Source organism: Hippopotamus amphibius, chromosome 8, assembly GCF_030028045.1.
Source record: "Hippopotamus amphibius kiboko isolate mHipAmp2 chromosome 8, mHipAmp2.hap2, whole genome shotgun sequence".
Lineage (NCBI taxonomy): Eukaryota > Metazoa > Chordata > Mammalia > Artiodactyla > Hippopotamidae > Hippopotamus > Hippopotamus amphibius.
The window spans coordinates 95,837,029-95,853,128 of NC_080193.1; the positions used below are offsets into that span (position 1 = coordinate 95,837,029).

General features: G+C 39.7%; 1 protein-coding gene across 2 annotated transcripts in view; it reads left to right on the plus strand.

Annotated features, from left to right (window-relative positions):
- The first annotated feature begins 2,254 nt into the window (after nucleotides 1-2,254).
- Nucleotides 2,255-16,100, plus strand: part of ACADL (acyl-CoA dehydrogenase long chain) — a 36,991-nt gene continuing 23,145 nt past the window's right edge. For both annotated transcript variants that reach the window (XM_057746101.1, XM_057746100.1), the window contains exons 1-4: nucleotides 2,255-2,458; nucleotides 7,304-7,459; nucleotides 8,062-8,199; nucleotides 9,295-9,459. In XM_057746101.1, coding sequence (XP_057602084.1) covers nucleotides 2,358-2,458; nucleotides 7,304-7,459; nucleotides 8,062-8,199; nucleotides 9,295-9,459 — 560 coding nt within the window. In that variant the 5' untranslated portion in view covers nucleotides 2,255-2,357. The remainder of the gene's footprint in view (nucleotides 2,459-7,303; nucleotides 7,460-8,061; nucleotides 8,200-9,294; nucleotides 9,460-16,100) is intronic.

Here is a 16,100-nt window from a genome sequence, read left to right on the forward strand (position 1 = left end):
CAACTTTTACCAGGTGTTTAATGTGCCAGGAAGTGTTAGGTGCGTCCACATATGTTGTCTCACATGACCCCTCAGAGCCCTAACTGCTCTATATAAGAGAAGAAATGCATACTTTAAAATAGGCAAAATAGGCAAACCTGAGCCTGAAACTTTGCTCCATCCTTTACACTCCATGTGACCTTGAAGCTACAAAATATCTCTGAGCCAGTTTTCGCATATGTAAAATGTAAGGGTTAAATGTCAAATAAGATGATATCTATAAAGAGCGGAACACGGACCTGAGGAGGACCTCAGTGAATGTTACCTCCCCCATTTCAGAGAAGAAAACACCATAGTTCTAAGGAATTCAAGAATGTGACTCTGATCACACAAAAAGGATAGAATCAAGGAAGCATGGCAGTGATGAGCATGGACTCTGGAGCCAGGCTGGCAGGGTTCACATCCCAGCTCTGCCACTGACCAGCTATGTAACCTCAGGCAAGTTGTTAAAAAAAAAAAAAAAACAAATTTGGTCCCGTGAAGTTAGTAAACACCCTGGCACAGACCCCTAATGGTCGAGGTGGCTTAAGAAGGTTGGCCAGCAAGTCCAGAATTCTAGCAAGCCTGCCTGGAACCCTGTGCTTCCCCGGCCAACTAATAATGTTCACATGCTTCTATCTGGAATTAAAACTTTTTTTTTTAAACTTCTTTACACTACGTTTAGTTAGTTGTTAGTTCTTGATTTCCAACACAAAATGTCTCTTTTTCACTTTTACTGTTTCAGGCCCTTGATAACTGGCCTCAACTATTAGAATGGCCTTAATGTTCTGTTTTACTTCCTTAGAAATCCACTCTGCAAACTGAGTTCAAAAACTTTCAGAGATTTCCTATTTCCATAAATTTCAAAAGCTCAGACTTCATTAAATTGAAATGTAGAGTATTAAAGAGTATTTGATGACAAGGTAAAAGGAAATGGCAAGACATGAATTCAAATAAAATACTATTGGAGAACTGAAGTTTTTTATGTACATACTGAATATATTTTGATTTTTTCCAGGAAGTGCTACTGATTTTTGCAAGAAAAAAATGACAAGGTCACACTTCTTTGAAAATAGTATTTGCATAGTCATTTATGTGAAGTAAATCAATCTCCAATGTTAGAAAATAAACTTCATGGAACAGTATGGAGGTTCTTTAGAAAACTAAAAGAAGAACTGCCATATGATCCAGCAATCCCACTCCTGGGCCTATATCCGAAGAAAATCATAATTAGAAAAGATACAAGTGGGACTTCCCTGGTGGCACAGTGGTTAAGAATCTGCCTGCCAATGCAGGGGACACTGGTTCCAACCCTGGTTCCGCCAGATCCCGCATGCCGCAGAGCATGTGTGCCCGTGTACCACAACTGCTGAGCCTGCGCTCTAGAGCCCGTGAGCCACAACCATAAAAAAGAATGAAATAATGCCATTTGCAGCAATATGGGTGAATCTAGAGATTATCACACTAAGTGAAGTCAAAGACAAATATCATATGATATCACATATATGTGGAACCAAAAAAAATGGTACAAATGAACTTATTTACAAAACAGAAATAGAGTCACAGGTGTAGAAAACAAACAAGGTTCGGGGGGAGAGGGGAGGGGAAATATAAATTGAGAGACTGGGATTGACATAAACACACTACTATATATAAAACAGATAACTAATGAGAACCTGCTATATAGCACAGGGAACTCTACTCAATACTCTGTAATGACCTATCTGGGAATGAATCTAAAAAAGAGTGGATATATGCATAGGTATAACTGATTCACTTTGCTATACAGTAGAAACTAACACAGCATTGTAAAGCAACTATACTCCACACAAAAATTTTTAAATGGAGTATAAGCTATACAAGTTTTGAATCGGTATGTTGTTCACCTGAACCTAATATCGTGAATCAACTATACTTCAATTTTAAAAAATCCAAAAAAAGGAAAAGAAAAAAGAAACTTCACGTGAGTGTGTGGGTTTGTGTTCGGGTCCATTTTTGAGGCTCCATAGCTTATCCCTGGTCCTCAAAGCGGTTCAGAACACTGAAAAGAACTGCTTAAACAAGAACGCTGCAGCGAGAAGTAACAGTTTTGAGTTTAGAATCTGTCGACTGGTAAGATTCTGGAGAGGGGCGTGTCCCAACGCTCGGCGCCACACTCCACCGGCCAGGCCACAGGGGATGGCGACGCTGGGCTCCGGAAGGGCGTGCAGAGGGCGTTATCAGGGCGGCTGCGCGACATCTTGCGGGCGGGACTGCACGGAAGAAGGTCCCGGGACAGTCTGCTGGCCCGACGCCTCACCCTGCCGCTCGGAGTCCCCGAGCGGTCGCGTCCGTAGCCCATGCCGCCCCTCGCTGTCCCAGCCGTGGCCACATGCCTCCTCCGCGGGGCCCTGCGGTTGTGGGGCGGCCGCTGTGCACCGCGCCTGCCGCGGGCCGCGAGGTGAGTGCCTGCCCCTCTCCAGCTGTGCCGACCCTGGAGGCTGCGGGGACGGGCCGACACTGACACCACTCCTGGGAGCTGGGAACCAACCGGCCCGCGCGCTCCGGAGGCCGGCAGCCTGGGCCCCCCAGGCTTGGGCGGAGCTGTAGGGGGGAAAGAGGGTGGTAGAAGGGGCTGGGCTTTGCCGGTTGACTCCCAGAACCTGGGTCGGAGCCCCTGCGGCGAGCGCGGGGGTGCCGGCCTAGCAGCTTCAATGCGAGGACAGCCGAAGGGGGCGGGGGGGGGGGGGCGGTCTCCAAATGCTCCTTTTCTAGCCCTAGTCTAGCCCGCCTGGTTCCGAGGCCTGCGGTGGGCACCATGAGTTTGCATTTCAAAGACTTCCTGCGTGGCAAGGGCCGGGAGTCACCCCCTCGGCAGTTGCATCAATTCGAGCCATGACCTTTGGCCCAATTAGATCTGTGCCCTGCCCTACAGTGAACTTGGGGGTAGTACTCCCATCGCCTCCCAGATCTGGCAGCGACGCTGACCTAAGGAGGTGTCCTGGAGGAGACATCCGGGACAGGAAAGACCTGGCGACAGTCCCATCGGATAAGGAAATTAACTTGAGATTTAACAAATCCTTTAATTATTTAAATGCAGAGGAATTAATGGAGAGAGTTTCTAAGTGGCTCAGTGATTATTAAGGTAGTGCTTATAAGATCAAAAGCTTCCTGTACAGTCTGACACCTCAAATACAGTCATTGGATAAACTGGAATCACCAAGGGTACCCTGTTTAATGAGGGTGACAGGATGGATAAATTCGCTCATGGCGGCGTTTTCGTAACTAAGATGCTATGGGAGCAGGGAAACAAAATTTGTGCTGTTCGTGAGGAGGGCTGGGAAGGCTTCACCTAGGAGTGGCTTTACTCGAATACACATACTTTTGTGAGCCCTTCCCTAACTTCTTAAGATAGCAATGCTGAAATTTTTTGATATCAGGACTCCTTTGTGCTGTTAAAATTAGAGGACCTCAAAGATCTTTTGTTTATGTATGTTTTATCTATGGACATTGATGTCAATAGATATCTACAAAGCTGGGAAGTTCTACAGATGTTGAGTTCATGTAAAAGTAAATTATTACATGTTAACATAAATAAAACATTTTTATGAAAAATAACTTTACCAAAAAAAAGTCAGAAGAGTGACATTGTTTTACATTTTTGTAGATCCCTTAATGTCTGGCTTAATAGAAGATAGTCTGATTTTAATACCTGCTTCTGCATTATCTATTGTGGTGTTATTTTGGTTGAAGTACAGGAAGAATATTGGAAAAAGGAGGACCTGAGGGACTCTCTGAATAGGTCACAGACAATAGTTTTATCATAACAGGCTTCTTAAACTTTAATGTGCATATGAATCACTTAGGAATGTTATTAAAATACAGTTGACCCTTGAACAGCATATATTTGAATTGCAAGGGTCCACTTACATGGGAATTCTTATACTACAGTACTACACAATCCATGGTTGGTTGAACTGGAGGATGCAGAACTGTGCTCTGAAGGAATCACAGATGTGGAGGGCTGAGGGTGGGGGTATACGTGGATTCTCGACTGCATGGAGGTTGGACATCCCTAACCCCTGTGTTGTTCAAGGGTCAAGTGTACAGTTTGATTCAGTAGGCCTGGGATGAGGCCTGAAATTGTGTATTTATAACCAGCTACCTACCTGAAGGTGCTGGCAGAGACTGTCTCCCTTTTATAATTTAAATAGGCTTTAAAAATAATGATAATAATAATTAGAGCCTAGCCTGTTAGATTAGTAGCAGTTTAATGCTTTAGGAAAACAATGGACAATTTATTCAGTACAGATTTCCTGGTTTTTATAGGGAGATAAAGGGCCAATTTGTTTTGTATGGGTTCCTTGGTCTTGGAAAAAAATGGATATTCCAACAAACTTCCTGCCAGGTTTTTGATTTTCTTCCCTTTACATGTTCTTCCTTGAACACTTTTGACTGATCTGAAAGATTCTGTTCTTTCTAGCACTTTTTCACTTTCCTGTATCTTGGTGTGTTTTACTTAGAAATGTTCCAAAGATTTTCTTAATGTTACAAGGGATATAAAATTTTAAGATCCAGGCAGACTTGAATATAAGTTCCACTCTTTTATTTACTAATTATGTTGACAAATGATTCAATGTCTTAATGTTACCTTGTAGAGCTAAGTCGGACTCCATGTTGGATCTGTTTCTTTGACTTTAACCTTTGCTTTTCATTGCTTTAATCATACACAATGGCCTACCTCTGGGAACCCTACCCATCTGTGAAATTAACACATCCCTTCCCCCGAGGCTAGTCATTCCAGGAGATGTTTTGCAAGACTGATAACTCTTTTTACTTTACTTCCCGGGCTCTCCCTCTCTGATTCTATAAAAGAAAGTGGCATCCAAACCCCAAGAAGATGGTTTTTTAGGAGACATTAGTCTGCCATCTTCATGGTTTACTGGCTTTCTGAATAAAGTCATGTTCCTTGCCTCAGCACCTTGTCTTCAGTTCACTGGCCTGTTGTGTGGCTAGCAGAGCGAGCTTAGACTTGGTAACATTAAACCCCAGTTTCCTAGTCTCAGCACATTGTTTTCCTTGAGGAAAAATCTCCAGTATGGACCAATGTGTGCATTATAAAGAAATCGGAACCAATCATTTCAATATAGGATAAAGTAGATTTTGTCTGTCTGTTGCTGTAGCATTAGAGTGGTGTGCAAGGCCCTTGCTCACTATTGTATCCCAAGTTACCTGAATGGTTCCTAGTACCTATTAGGCACTCAAAGTATTTGTTGGCTAAATGAATAAGCCATTAAAAATGATGATTTGGATGACAGAGTAGCAAACCAGAAAAATTTTTGTGAAGGTAAAAGGCAGACCAGATATAAAAATTGTAATATTAAATGTTATCAGCTAGGGACTTCCTAGGTGGTGCAGTGGTTAAGAATCTGCCTGCCAATGCAGGGGATGCGGGTTCGAGCCCTACTCCAGGAAGATCCCACATGCCACAGAGCAACTAAGCCTGTGTGCCACAACTATTGAGCCCATATGCCGCAACCACTGAAGCCCACGAATCTAGAGCCCATGCTCCACAACAAGAGAAACCACTGCAATGAGGAGCCCAACCACCACAACAAAGAGTAGCCCCCGCTTGCCGCAACTAGAGAAAGCCCATATGCAGCAACGAAGACCCAACACAGCCAGTAAACAAATAAAATAAACAAACAAATAAATAAATTTATTTATTTAAAAAAATGTTATTAGCTAAAGGTTACCACAAAAAAGACATCTTGGACTGTATTAACAAATAAAACTCAACTAAAAGTTGCATATAAAAGATAAGCCTAAAGCAAAATGACACAAAATACATATTAAGTGTATTAATCAGCTCAGACTTCCATAACCAAATGCTATAGACTGGGTGGTTTAAACAACAGAAATACATTCCTCATAATTCTAGTAGCTGGATAGTTCAAGACAAAGGTGCTGGCCAGTTAATTTGCTGGTGAGAGCTCTCTTCCTGGCTTGTAGATGGCCCCCTTCTTCCTATGTCCTCACTAGGCCTTTCTTTGTTGTGTGCACGCAGAGCTACATCTCTCTTCCCCTTCTTATAATATAAGCCAAGCATCTTGGTTTAGGACTCCACCCTATGACCTCATTTAACTCTAATTACCTCCTCAAAGCCATATCTCCAAATACCATTACATTGGGAGTTTGAGCTTCAACATATGAATTGGGTTGGAGGGAGGGGCAGGAACAATTCAGTCCATGGCATTAAGCAGAGATACATAAACTGAAACAAAATAATCCATTTCAGGGGGAAGATGATTGAAATAGCATAATTGCCAATAAACAAGACTGGGTCTTTTATGGACTAAGAAGAAGAGAAAGAGAAGGGAAGGAGAGGATAGGATAGAATCAGATCAGATCAGGGTCCAACTAAGGAAGAGAGAAACCCAAAATGACATCATGCAAAACAGAAAAACATCTTTTGGCAATATTTGTATATATGATTAGAAAGTTGTTTTTAGATGTGAGTTTAAAAATGTACAAAGTGGTATACAGAGTTTCAAAATCTTTTCAGACATACCTCCCCCCCCCCCCCCCCCCCCCCCCGGGCATGAGGGTGAGGGGAAGGATCTGAAGATCATTGAACAAAAGGAACTACAGACCAGTCTCTTTTTAAGCTTAGTATGGGGATGGGTGGGAACAGGAAAGGTCAGTTTCCAAAGATTTTGAATAATTCTGGACTAATCCCTACAGAGACTGGTGGGCATTTTGATTTTGCTTTACATCCAGATTGTAATGTGGCAATAAAAGTCAACAGTTTGCATTTTATACACCTGCCATTTGAAAATGTGTGATTCAGGATAAAATATTAGTGAGGGGATTACATTATTTTAAACATTGTACATTACGTGAAAACTTATCAGTGTTATTCTATTGTACTATTTGAATTTTACATTATTTAATTGGCATCACATGACAATACTATTCTACCTCAGCTCAAACATGTCATTAGTTCTAGGCATGATGTCCTCTCTGTGGATTTGGAAGTGAAGACTGAGTTGAATAAAGGTAAACTACTTCTTAATCTCATCCAATCTAGGTAAATCCTAAAGTGGTGCTGCTCAGATCTGAACCAGTTTGTCAAATTTCAGACTCTTTCAACCTGCCTCTAAAGTGCCTCTGAGGAAAAAAAAAAAAAATCAGGATTTTTCCATGTTATTCAATAGAATTAATTCTCCATATTGTTCAGTGACTTTAATTTGGGTGTGAAGAATAATAATTTACTTAATTTTCTTAATGTATATATATTTTTAAGATGTTCTCATTCTGGAGGGGAGGAACGTCTAGAAACTCCTTCTGCTAAAAAATTGACAGATATAGGAATTAGAAGAATCTTCTCTTCAGAACATGACATTCTCCGGGAAAGTGTAAGGAAGTTTTTTCAAGAAGAAGTGATTCCTTATCACGCAGAGTAAGTGGCACATTTTCTTTTAAAGTAATGCCCATTAGAAGTCCAAGAAGGACCATTTCCTAGAATGCTCTTTGTTGTGCTATAGAAAAAGTGCTGTATTCAGTGCTTTATTAACATTTTTACCACTCTTCAGTATAATACTCTAAGATTACGGGATTCTTAAACTAGTTCAAAGCTTCTTAAATGAGTTTTAAAATATACAGTTAAGAAATATGTTGACCTAATCTACTGCCAGTTTTTCTCCAGCAAAAAATGGGTTTATTCAGGATCAGCAGAGAATTGCAATTCAGGGTCTGCAGCCGTGGTGATCTGTGTGCAAATCGCAGCACAGCAAGGGAAGGAGAGCACTTTTACAGAGAGGAAAAGGAAGTTGGGGGGTGCTGGAGTAAACAAAGAGTCCAGGTCTTTTCAATGACTGAGTCCTTGCTAGGAAAGAGGAATCCCCCCCCTCCCCCATTATCACAGGGTGTGAGAGCACCGCCTTCTTAATTACATTAAATTAAGGGACTATTCCTGCACAAAATCATTCATAAATTCAAATTGTGGCCATTTAAATAATATGAAAAACATTTTTCTGATTTTAAAATGTTTGTTATTTGCAGATGGGAGAAAGCTGGAGAAGTAAGTAGGGAGCTTTGGGAAAAAGCTGGAAAACAAGGACTGCTTGGTGTCAATATTGCAGAACATCATGGTGGCATTGGGGGGGACTTGTATTCGGCAGCTGTTACTTGGGAGGAGCAGTAAGTATGGAAACATTTGAAGTTGAGTCTTGTTTTGTCAGCTCTCTTTACTGAATAATGATTTTATAATGCTTTTTAATCTTCTTATCGGATTGAAAATCCTCTTTTAAGTTGTTAAAATAGGTGCTTCATTTCTAATTGACCCATGTGGCTGTTTCATATATGAGAACAAGTAAAGATTTCAGTTGATAAATGGGCAAAGGATTTGAACCAACAATTCATCAAGAAAGAAATGCAAATAGGTTTTTTAGATGAAAAAGGTTTATTCTTACTGCCAATTGGATGCAAATTAAATTAATCTGGAGGTATTATTTCAAGTGCAGAGGTTAGTCAAAATGAAAAATCATAATACCCAGTGCTGACAAGGTTGCAGTGAAAGTGACATCCTCATATACTCTTGGTGCCATTATATATTGGAACAATAAATTCTTTGGAGATTAAAAGCATGGATACATAAAAATGAAAATATTTCTGCTCTTTGGATGCCATTTTAGGGAATTTATCTTAAGGAAATAATTTAATAGAAAAAAATAACATCTGTGTACAAACATCATTGCCATGTTAGATCATAATCTCCCAGATTTGGAAGCAATCTAAATGTCCATCAGTGGGAGAATGAATTAAGCATATTGCAGTACATAAGCAGTTTATAATATTTTTCACCTATTTTAGATTATTATTGTGACAAATTTTGTAAGTAAAAAATTTATAGCATGACTGCGGTTATATTAGAATAAGTATGTCCTTATGGCAAAGGTCATTTGCCAAAATGAAAATAGTTACTGTGTTAGGGTAATACAGTTGTACATGGTAAATTTTTGAAAATGTTTTGTCTTTTATTTCATTACATAAGTGATCATTGAGCTCTGCTAGAGCACTGTTACTATGTTAGAGTGAGAAATTAAAAGGTTATTAAAAAAGAGAGAGAAAGCCTTCAGGAACTTCATAGGTTTGTAGGGAGACAAGCTATTACCACTTAATGTGATGAGACCTTTAGTATTTTGTTGTTTTCTAATTGAGAAATCAAAGGAACTAGTAAGAGAACAAAATAACTGTTGTGCCTTAAATTTTCTTCTCTTTTTTCTTCTTTCTAAGAGCATATTCGAATTGTACAGGCCCAGGTTTTAGTCTTCATTCAGATATTGTCATGCCCTATATTGCAAACTATGGCTCAGAAGAACAGATTAAGCGTTTCATCCCCCAGATGACTGCAGGGAAATGTATTGGTGCCATAGCAATGACAGAGCCTGGAGCTGGAAGGTAAATCAACATCTGGTTGGTCTTGAAATCTTGGAAGCAATGCCTTAACAGCAAGTATTTTCTCAGCACCCATTTTATACAGAACTCCAAGTGATATGCTAAGAGGGGTACAAAGATGAACACAGTGTCACTCCCAACCTCAAGTAACTTCAAATTCCAGTAGGAAAATAAGGCCTTATCATATACAAATAACAACACAGAAGATTGTATTTTATGTTGTGTTTGAGATATTAACACAGTGTGAAGCAAATAAAATGTTTAGGATATGCATTGAATTTGGGGCATATTGAATTTTAGATGTGCTATGACATTTCACATGGAAATGCCCAGCAGGCTATTAAAAATATGGATTTGGAAGTCTGGATACAGGCTGGGGGTGGCAATAGGTCTTTGAAACCACTGGTAGAAACAAGGTGAAGCAATGGAAGTGTATAAATCATTTAGTCATTTGGTGGTTACTTAATAAGTGCCTTCCATGTGCCAGGTATATGGTGGTAACCAAACCAAATGTGGTCTCTGTGCTTATTGAGGAGAATGACAAGAAACATATAAACAAATACATTTAAATTATGATAAGTGCTATGAAGGAAACAAAGTACAGTGTTAAGAGACTCATGATGCCTGTGTGTTTGGTGAGGAAGGGGAAAATGAATTTAGATATGAGTGCTAGGGAAGACCTGTAAAAAGTGGTTATATTTAAACTGAGATCTGAGAGTTGAGAAATTTGTAAGAGTAGCCATCTAGTGGGGCCTGATCCTCAAGGGGTAAAGTGAAAGGAATTAAAAGGAGACCAAGAAGGAAACCTTGGGCATTGTGTTCCATTTGGAACTGTATGTAGCAACAGAGACAGAAGATTGAGGCTTTTTTTGTTTGTTTTTTGGTTTTTGGTTTTTTAATATTTATTTATTTATTTTGGTTGCACCTGGTCTTAGTTGCTTCAGGAGGGCTCCTTAGTTGGGGCTTGCCGGCTGCTTAATTGCGGCATGCATGTGGGATCTAGTTCCCTGACCAGAGATCAAACCCGGGTCCCCTGCATTCAGAGTGCAGAGTCTTAACTACTGCACCACCAAGGAAGTCCCAGAAGGACTGAGTTTGAAGGAAATCTAGACAACTGCTCTGTCAAGGGACAGTGAGTTTGAAAAGGCAGTAGGAAACCCTTTATGAGCTTCCCCTCATCCGCTGCTCCCATATCTAAGGGTCACAGCCACCAGCAACCTTCCTCCTGTGCCCCGTATGTCCCTCTGCTCCACTCTGGCACAGCAGCTCAGCAAGCCCCAGGATACCTCCCTCTGATGACAGCCCTTCCTCCAGGTCTGTCCACCCTTTGCAGCCTCCCTTCCGCACCCTGGGCCACCTCTGGAACTCACGGACAAAACAGAAGAGAGAGAAGAAAGATGGCAGCATATGGAATGCATCCCTCTCCACAGATGCATCAGGAATACACCAAAAGATGCAGTAATGCCCACAGAGAACCAGCTGAACACCAGCAAATGACCTCGGACACCAAAAAGGGCTGCAAAGATCCCGACATAACTGGGACAAGCAACCTCTGAATCTGGACTACTCCATCAGAAGTCAATAGGAGGCTCTGGGGAGGGAGCACTGAATCCAGGATGCTAGACTACTAGGGAGTTCTCAGACACAGGGAAAATTAACTGCAGAGAACTCTCACAGAGCCCTGTATCGGAGTCTAAGACTTGGCTTCGTCCGATGGTCTGCAACTGCCAGTGCTGGACACCTCATACTAAACTACAAACAAGATAGGAACACAAACCCATCCATCAGCACATAGACTACCTAAAGCCATATTAACCTCACAGATACCCTAAAACACACCACCTGACACGACCCTGCTCATCAGAGAGAAAAGACACAGAGCCACACACTGGAAAGCAGACACCAGACCCCCCACCAGGAAGCCTACTCAAGACAGTGGACAAACCGCACCACAGAGGACAGAGGGCAGAAACAAGAGGAATTACTACTAGGCAGCATAGGGAAAGGAGACAGCAAATCCTATAAATTAGAAAAAATGAAAAAACAAAGAAACACCATGCAGGCAAAGGAGCAGGAAAAAAACCCACGAGACCAAATAAATGAAGAGGAAATAGGAAAATTGGCTGAAAAAGAATTCAGAGTAATGATAGTAAAGATGATCCAAAATCTCAATAACAAAATAGAGAAAATACAAGAAACAGTTAATAAGGACTCAGAAGAACTAAAGAGCAAACAAACAGTAATGGACAACAAAATAACCAAAATTAAAAATACTCTAGATGGTACAAACAGCAGAATAACTGAGGCAGAAGAATGAATAAGTGAGTTGGAAGACAGAATGGGGGAAATAACTGCCACAGAGCAGGAAAGAGAAAAAAGAATAAAAAGAATGGAAGACAGTCTCAGAGACCTTGATGACAACATTAAGCGTACCAACATTCGAATGATAGGCATCCCAGAAGAAGAAAAAAAAAAGAAAGGGTCTGAGAAAATATTTGAAAAGGTTATAGTGGAAAACTTCCCCAACATGGGAAAGGAAATAATTAATCAGGTCCAAGAAGCACAGAGAGTCCCATACAGAATAAACCCAAGGAGAAATACACCGAGGCATATATTAATCAAACTAATGAAAATTAAACACAAAGAAAAAATATTCAAAGCAGCAAGAGAAAAGCAACAAATAACATGTAAGGGAAAACCCATAAGGATAACAGCTGATCTTTCTGCAGAAACTCTGCAGGCCAGAAGGGAATGGCAGGATATACTGAAAGTCCTGAAAGAGAAAAACCTACAGCCAAGAATACTCTAGCCAGCAAGATTCTCATTCAGATTCAAAGAAGAAATCAAAAGCTTTCCAGACAAGCAAACGTTAAAGAGAATTCAGCACCACCAAGCCAGCCTTACAACAATTACTAAAGGAACTTTTCTAAGTAGGAAACACAAGAGAAGGAAAAGACCTATGAAAACAAACCCAAAACAATTAAGAAAATGGTAATTGGAACACACATGTCAATAATCACCTTAAATGTAAATGGATTAAATGCTCCAACCAAAAGACACAGACTGGCTGAAAGGATACAAAAACAAGACCGTTATATATGCTGCCTACAAGAAACCCACTTCAGACCAAAGGACACATATAGACTGAAAGTAAGGGAATGGAAAAAAGATATTCCATGCAAATGGAAGTCAAAAGAAAGCTGGAGTAGCAGTGCTCTTATCAGACAAATTAGACTTTAAAGTAAAGACTATTACAAGAGACAAGGAAGGACACTACATAATGATCAAGGGATCCATCCAAGAAGAACATATAACAATTGTAAATATCTATGCACCCAACATAGGAGCATCTCAGTACAGAAGGCAAATGCTAACAGCCATGAAAGGGGAAATCAACAGTAACACAATAATAGTAGGAGACTTTAACACCGCACTTACATCAATGGACAGATCATCCAAACAGAAAATAAATAAGGACACACAAGCTTTAAATGACACATTAGGCCATCTTGACTTAATTGATATTTATAGGGCATTCCATCCAAAAACTACAGGATGCACTTTCTTCTCAAGTGCACATGGAACATTTTCCAGGATAGATCCCATCTTGGGTCACAAATCAAGCCTTGGTAAATTCAAGAAAATTGAAATCATATCAAGCTTCTTCTCTGACCACAACACCATGAGACTAGATATAAATTACAGGGAAGAAAGTGTAAAAAACACAAACACATGGAGGCTAAACAATATGCTATTAAACAACCAAGAAATCACAGAAGAAATCCAAGAGGAAATCAAAAAATATCTAGAAACAAATGGCAATGAAAACACAACAACCCAAAACCTATGGGACACAGCAAATGCAGTTCTAAGAGGGAAGTTTATAGCAATACAGTCCTACCTCAAGAAACAAAGATATCGAATAAACAACCTAACCTTACACCTAAAACAATTAGAGAAAGAAGAACAAAGAAACCCCAAAGTGAGCAGAAGGAAAGAAATCATAAAGATCAGATCAGAAATAAATGGAAAAAAAGGAAGGAAACAATAGCAAATATCAATGAAACTAAAAGCTGGTTCTTTGAGAAGATAAACAGAATTGATAAACCATTAGTGAGACTCATCAGGAAAGAAAAGGAGAGGATGCAAATCAACAGAATTAGGAATAAAAAAGGAGAAGTAACAGCTGACACCGCAGACATACAAAAGATCATGTGAGACTACTACAAGCAACTATATGCCAATAACTTGGGTAACCTGGAAGAAATGGATAAATTCTTAGAAAAATACAATCTTCCAAGACTGAACCAGGAAGAAATAGAAAATATGAACAGGCCAATCACAAGTACGGAAATTGAGACAGTGATTAAAAATCTCCCAACACACAAAAGCCCAGGACCAGATGGATTCACAGGTGAATTCTATCAAACATTTAGAGAAGAGCTAACACCTATCCTTCTCAAACTCTTCCAAAATATTGCAAAAGGAGGAACACTCCCAAACTCATTCTACGAGGCCACCATCACCCTGATACCAAAACCAGGCAAAGATGTCACAAAAAAAGAACATTACAGACCAATATCACTGATGAATTTAGATGCAAAAATCCTCAACAAAATACTAGCTAACAGACTGCAACAGCACATTAAAAAAATCATACACCATGATCAAGTGGGGTTTATCCCTGGCATGCAAGGATTCTTCAATATATGCAAATCAATCAATGTGATACATCATATCAACACATTGAGGGATAAAAACCATATAATAACCTCAATAGATGCAGAAAAAGCTTTTGACAAAATTCAACATCCATTTATGATGAAAAACTCTCCAGAAAATGGGCATAGAAGGAAATTACCTCAACATAATAAAAGCCAACATCCTTCTAAATGGTGAAAAACTGAAAGAATTCCCACTAAGAACAGGAACAAGACAAGGGTGTCCACTCTCACCATTATTATTCAACATAGTTTTGGAAGTTTCAGCCACAGCAGTCAGAGAAGAAAAAGAAATAAAAGGAATCCAAATTGGAAAAGAAGAAGAAAAATTGTCACTCTTTGCAGATGACATGATATTATACATTGAAAACCCTAAAGACTCTACCAGAAAACTGCTAGCACTAATTGATGAATTTAGTAAAGTAGCAGGATACAAAATTAACACACAGAAATCTCTTGCATTCCTATACACTAACAATGGAAGAGCAGAAAGAGAAATTAAGGAAACTCACCCATTTACCATTGCAACAAAAAGAATAAAATACCTCAGAATAAACCTGCCTAAGGAGGCAAAAGACCTGTATGCAGAAAACTATGACACTGATGAAAGAAATCAAAGACGATACAAACGGAGGGACATACCATATTCTTGGATTGGAAGAATCAACATCGTGAAAATGACTATACTATCCAAAGCAATTTACAGATTCAATGCAATCCCGATCAAATTGCTAATGGCATTTTTCACAGAACTAGAACAAGAAATCTTACAATTTGTATGGAAACGCAAAAGACCCCAAATAGCGAAAGCAATGTTGAGAAGGAAAGACAGAGCTAGTGGAATCAGGCTCCCTGACTTCAAACTATACTCCAAGGCCACAGTGATCAAGACAGCATGGTACTGGCAGAAAAACAGAAATATAGATCAATGGAATAGAAGAGAGAGCCCAGAGATATACCCACACACATATGGGCACCTTATCTTTGACAAAGGAGGCAAGAATATACAATGGGAAAAAGACAGCCTCTTCAATAAGTGGTGCTGGGAAAATTGGACAGCTACATGTCAAAGAATGAAATTAGAACACTTCCTAACACCATACACAAAAATAAACTCCAAATGGATTAAAGACCTACATGTAAGGCCAGACAGTATAAAACTCCTAGAGGGAAAAACATAGGCAGAACACTCTACGACATACACCAAAGCAAAATCCTTTTTGACCCACCTCCTCGAATAATGGAAATAAAATCAAGAATAAACAAATGGGACCTAATGAAACTTAAAAGCTTTTTCACAGCAGAAGAAACTGTAAACAAGACAAGAAGACAACTCTCAGAATGGGAGAAAATATTTGCCAATGAAGCAACTGACAAAGGATTAATCTCCAAAATATACAAGCAGCTCATGCAGCTTAATACCAAAAAAGCAAATAACCCAATCCAGAAATGGGCAGAAGACCTAAACAGACATTTCTCCAAAGAATACATCCGGATGGCTAACAAACACATGAAAAGATGCTCAACATCACTAATCATTAGAGAAATGCAAATCAAAGCAACAATGAGGTATCTCCTCACACTGGTCAGAATGGCCATCATCAAAAAATCTAGAAATGATAAATGTTGGAGAGGGTGTGGAGAAAAGGGAACTCTCCTGCACTGTTGGTGGGAATGTAAATTGGTACAGCCACTATGGAAAACAGTATGGAGTTTTCTTAAAAAACTAAAAATGAAACTACCATATGACCCATCAATCCCACTCTTGGGCATATATGCTAAGAAAACCATAATCCAAAAAGAAACATGTACTATAATGTTTATTGCAGCTCTGTTTACAGTAGCCAGGACGTGGAAGCAACCTAAATGCCCATCAACACATGAATGGATAAAGATGTGGCACATATATACAATGGAATATTA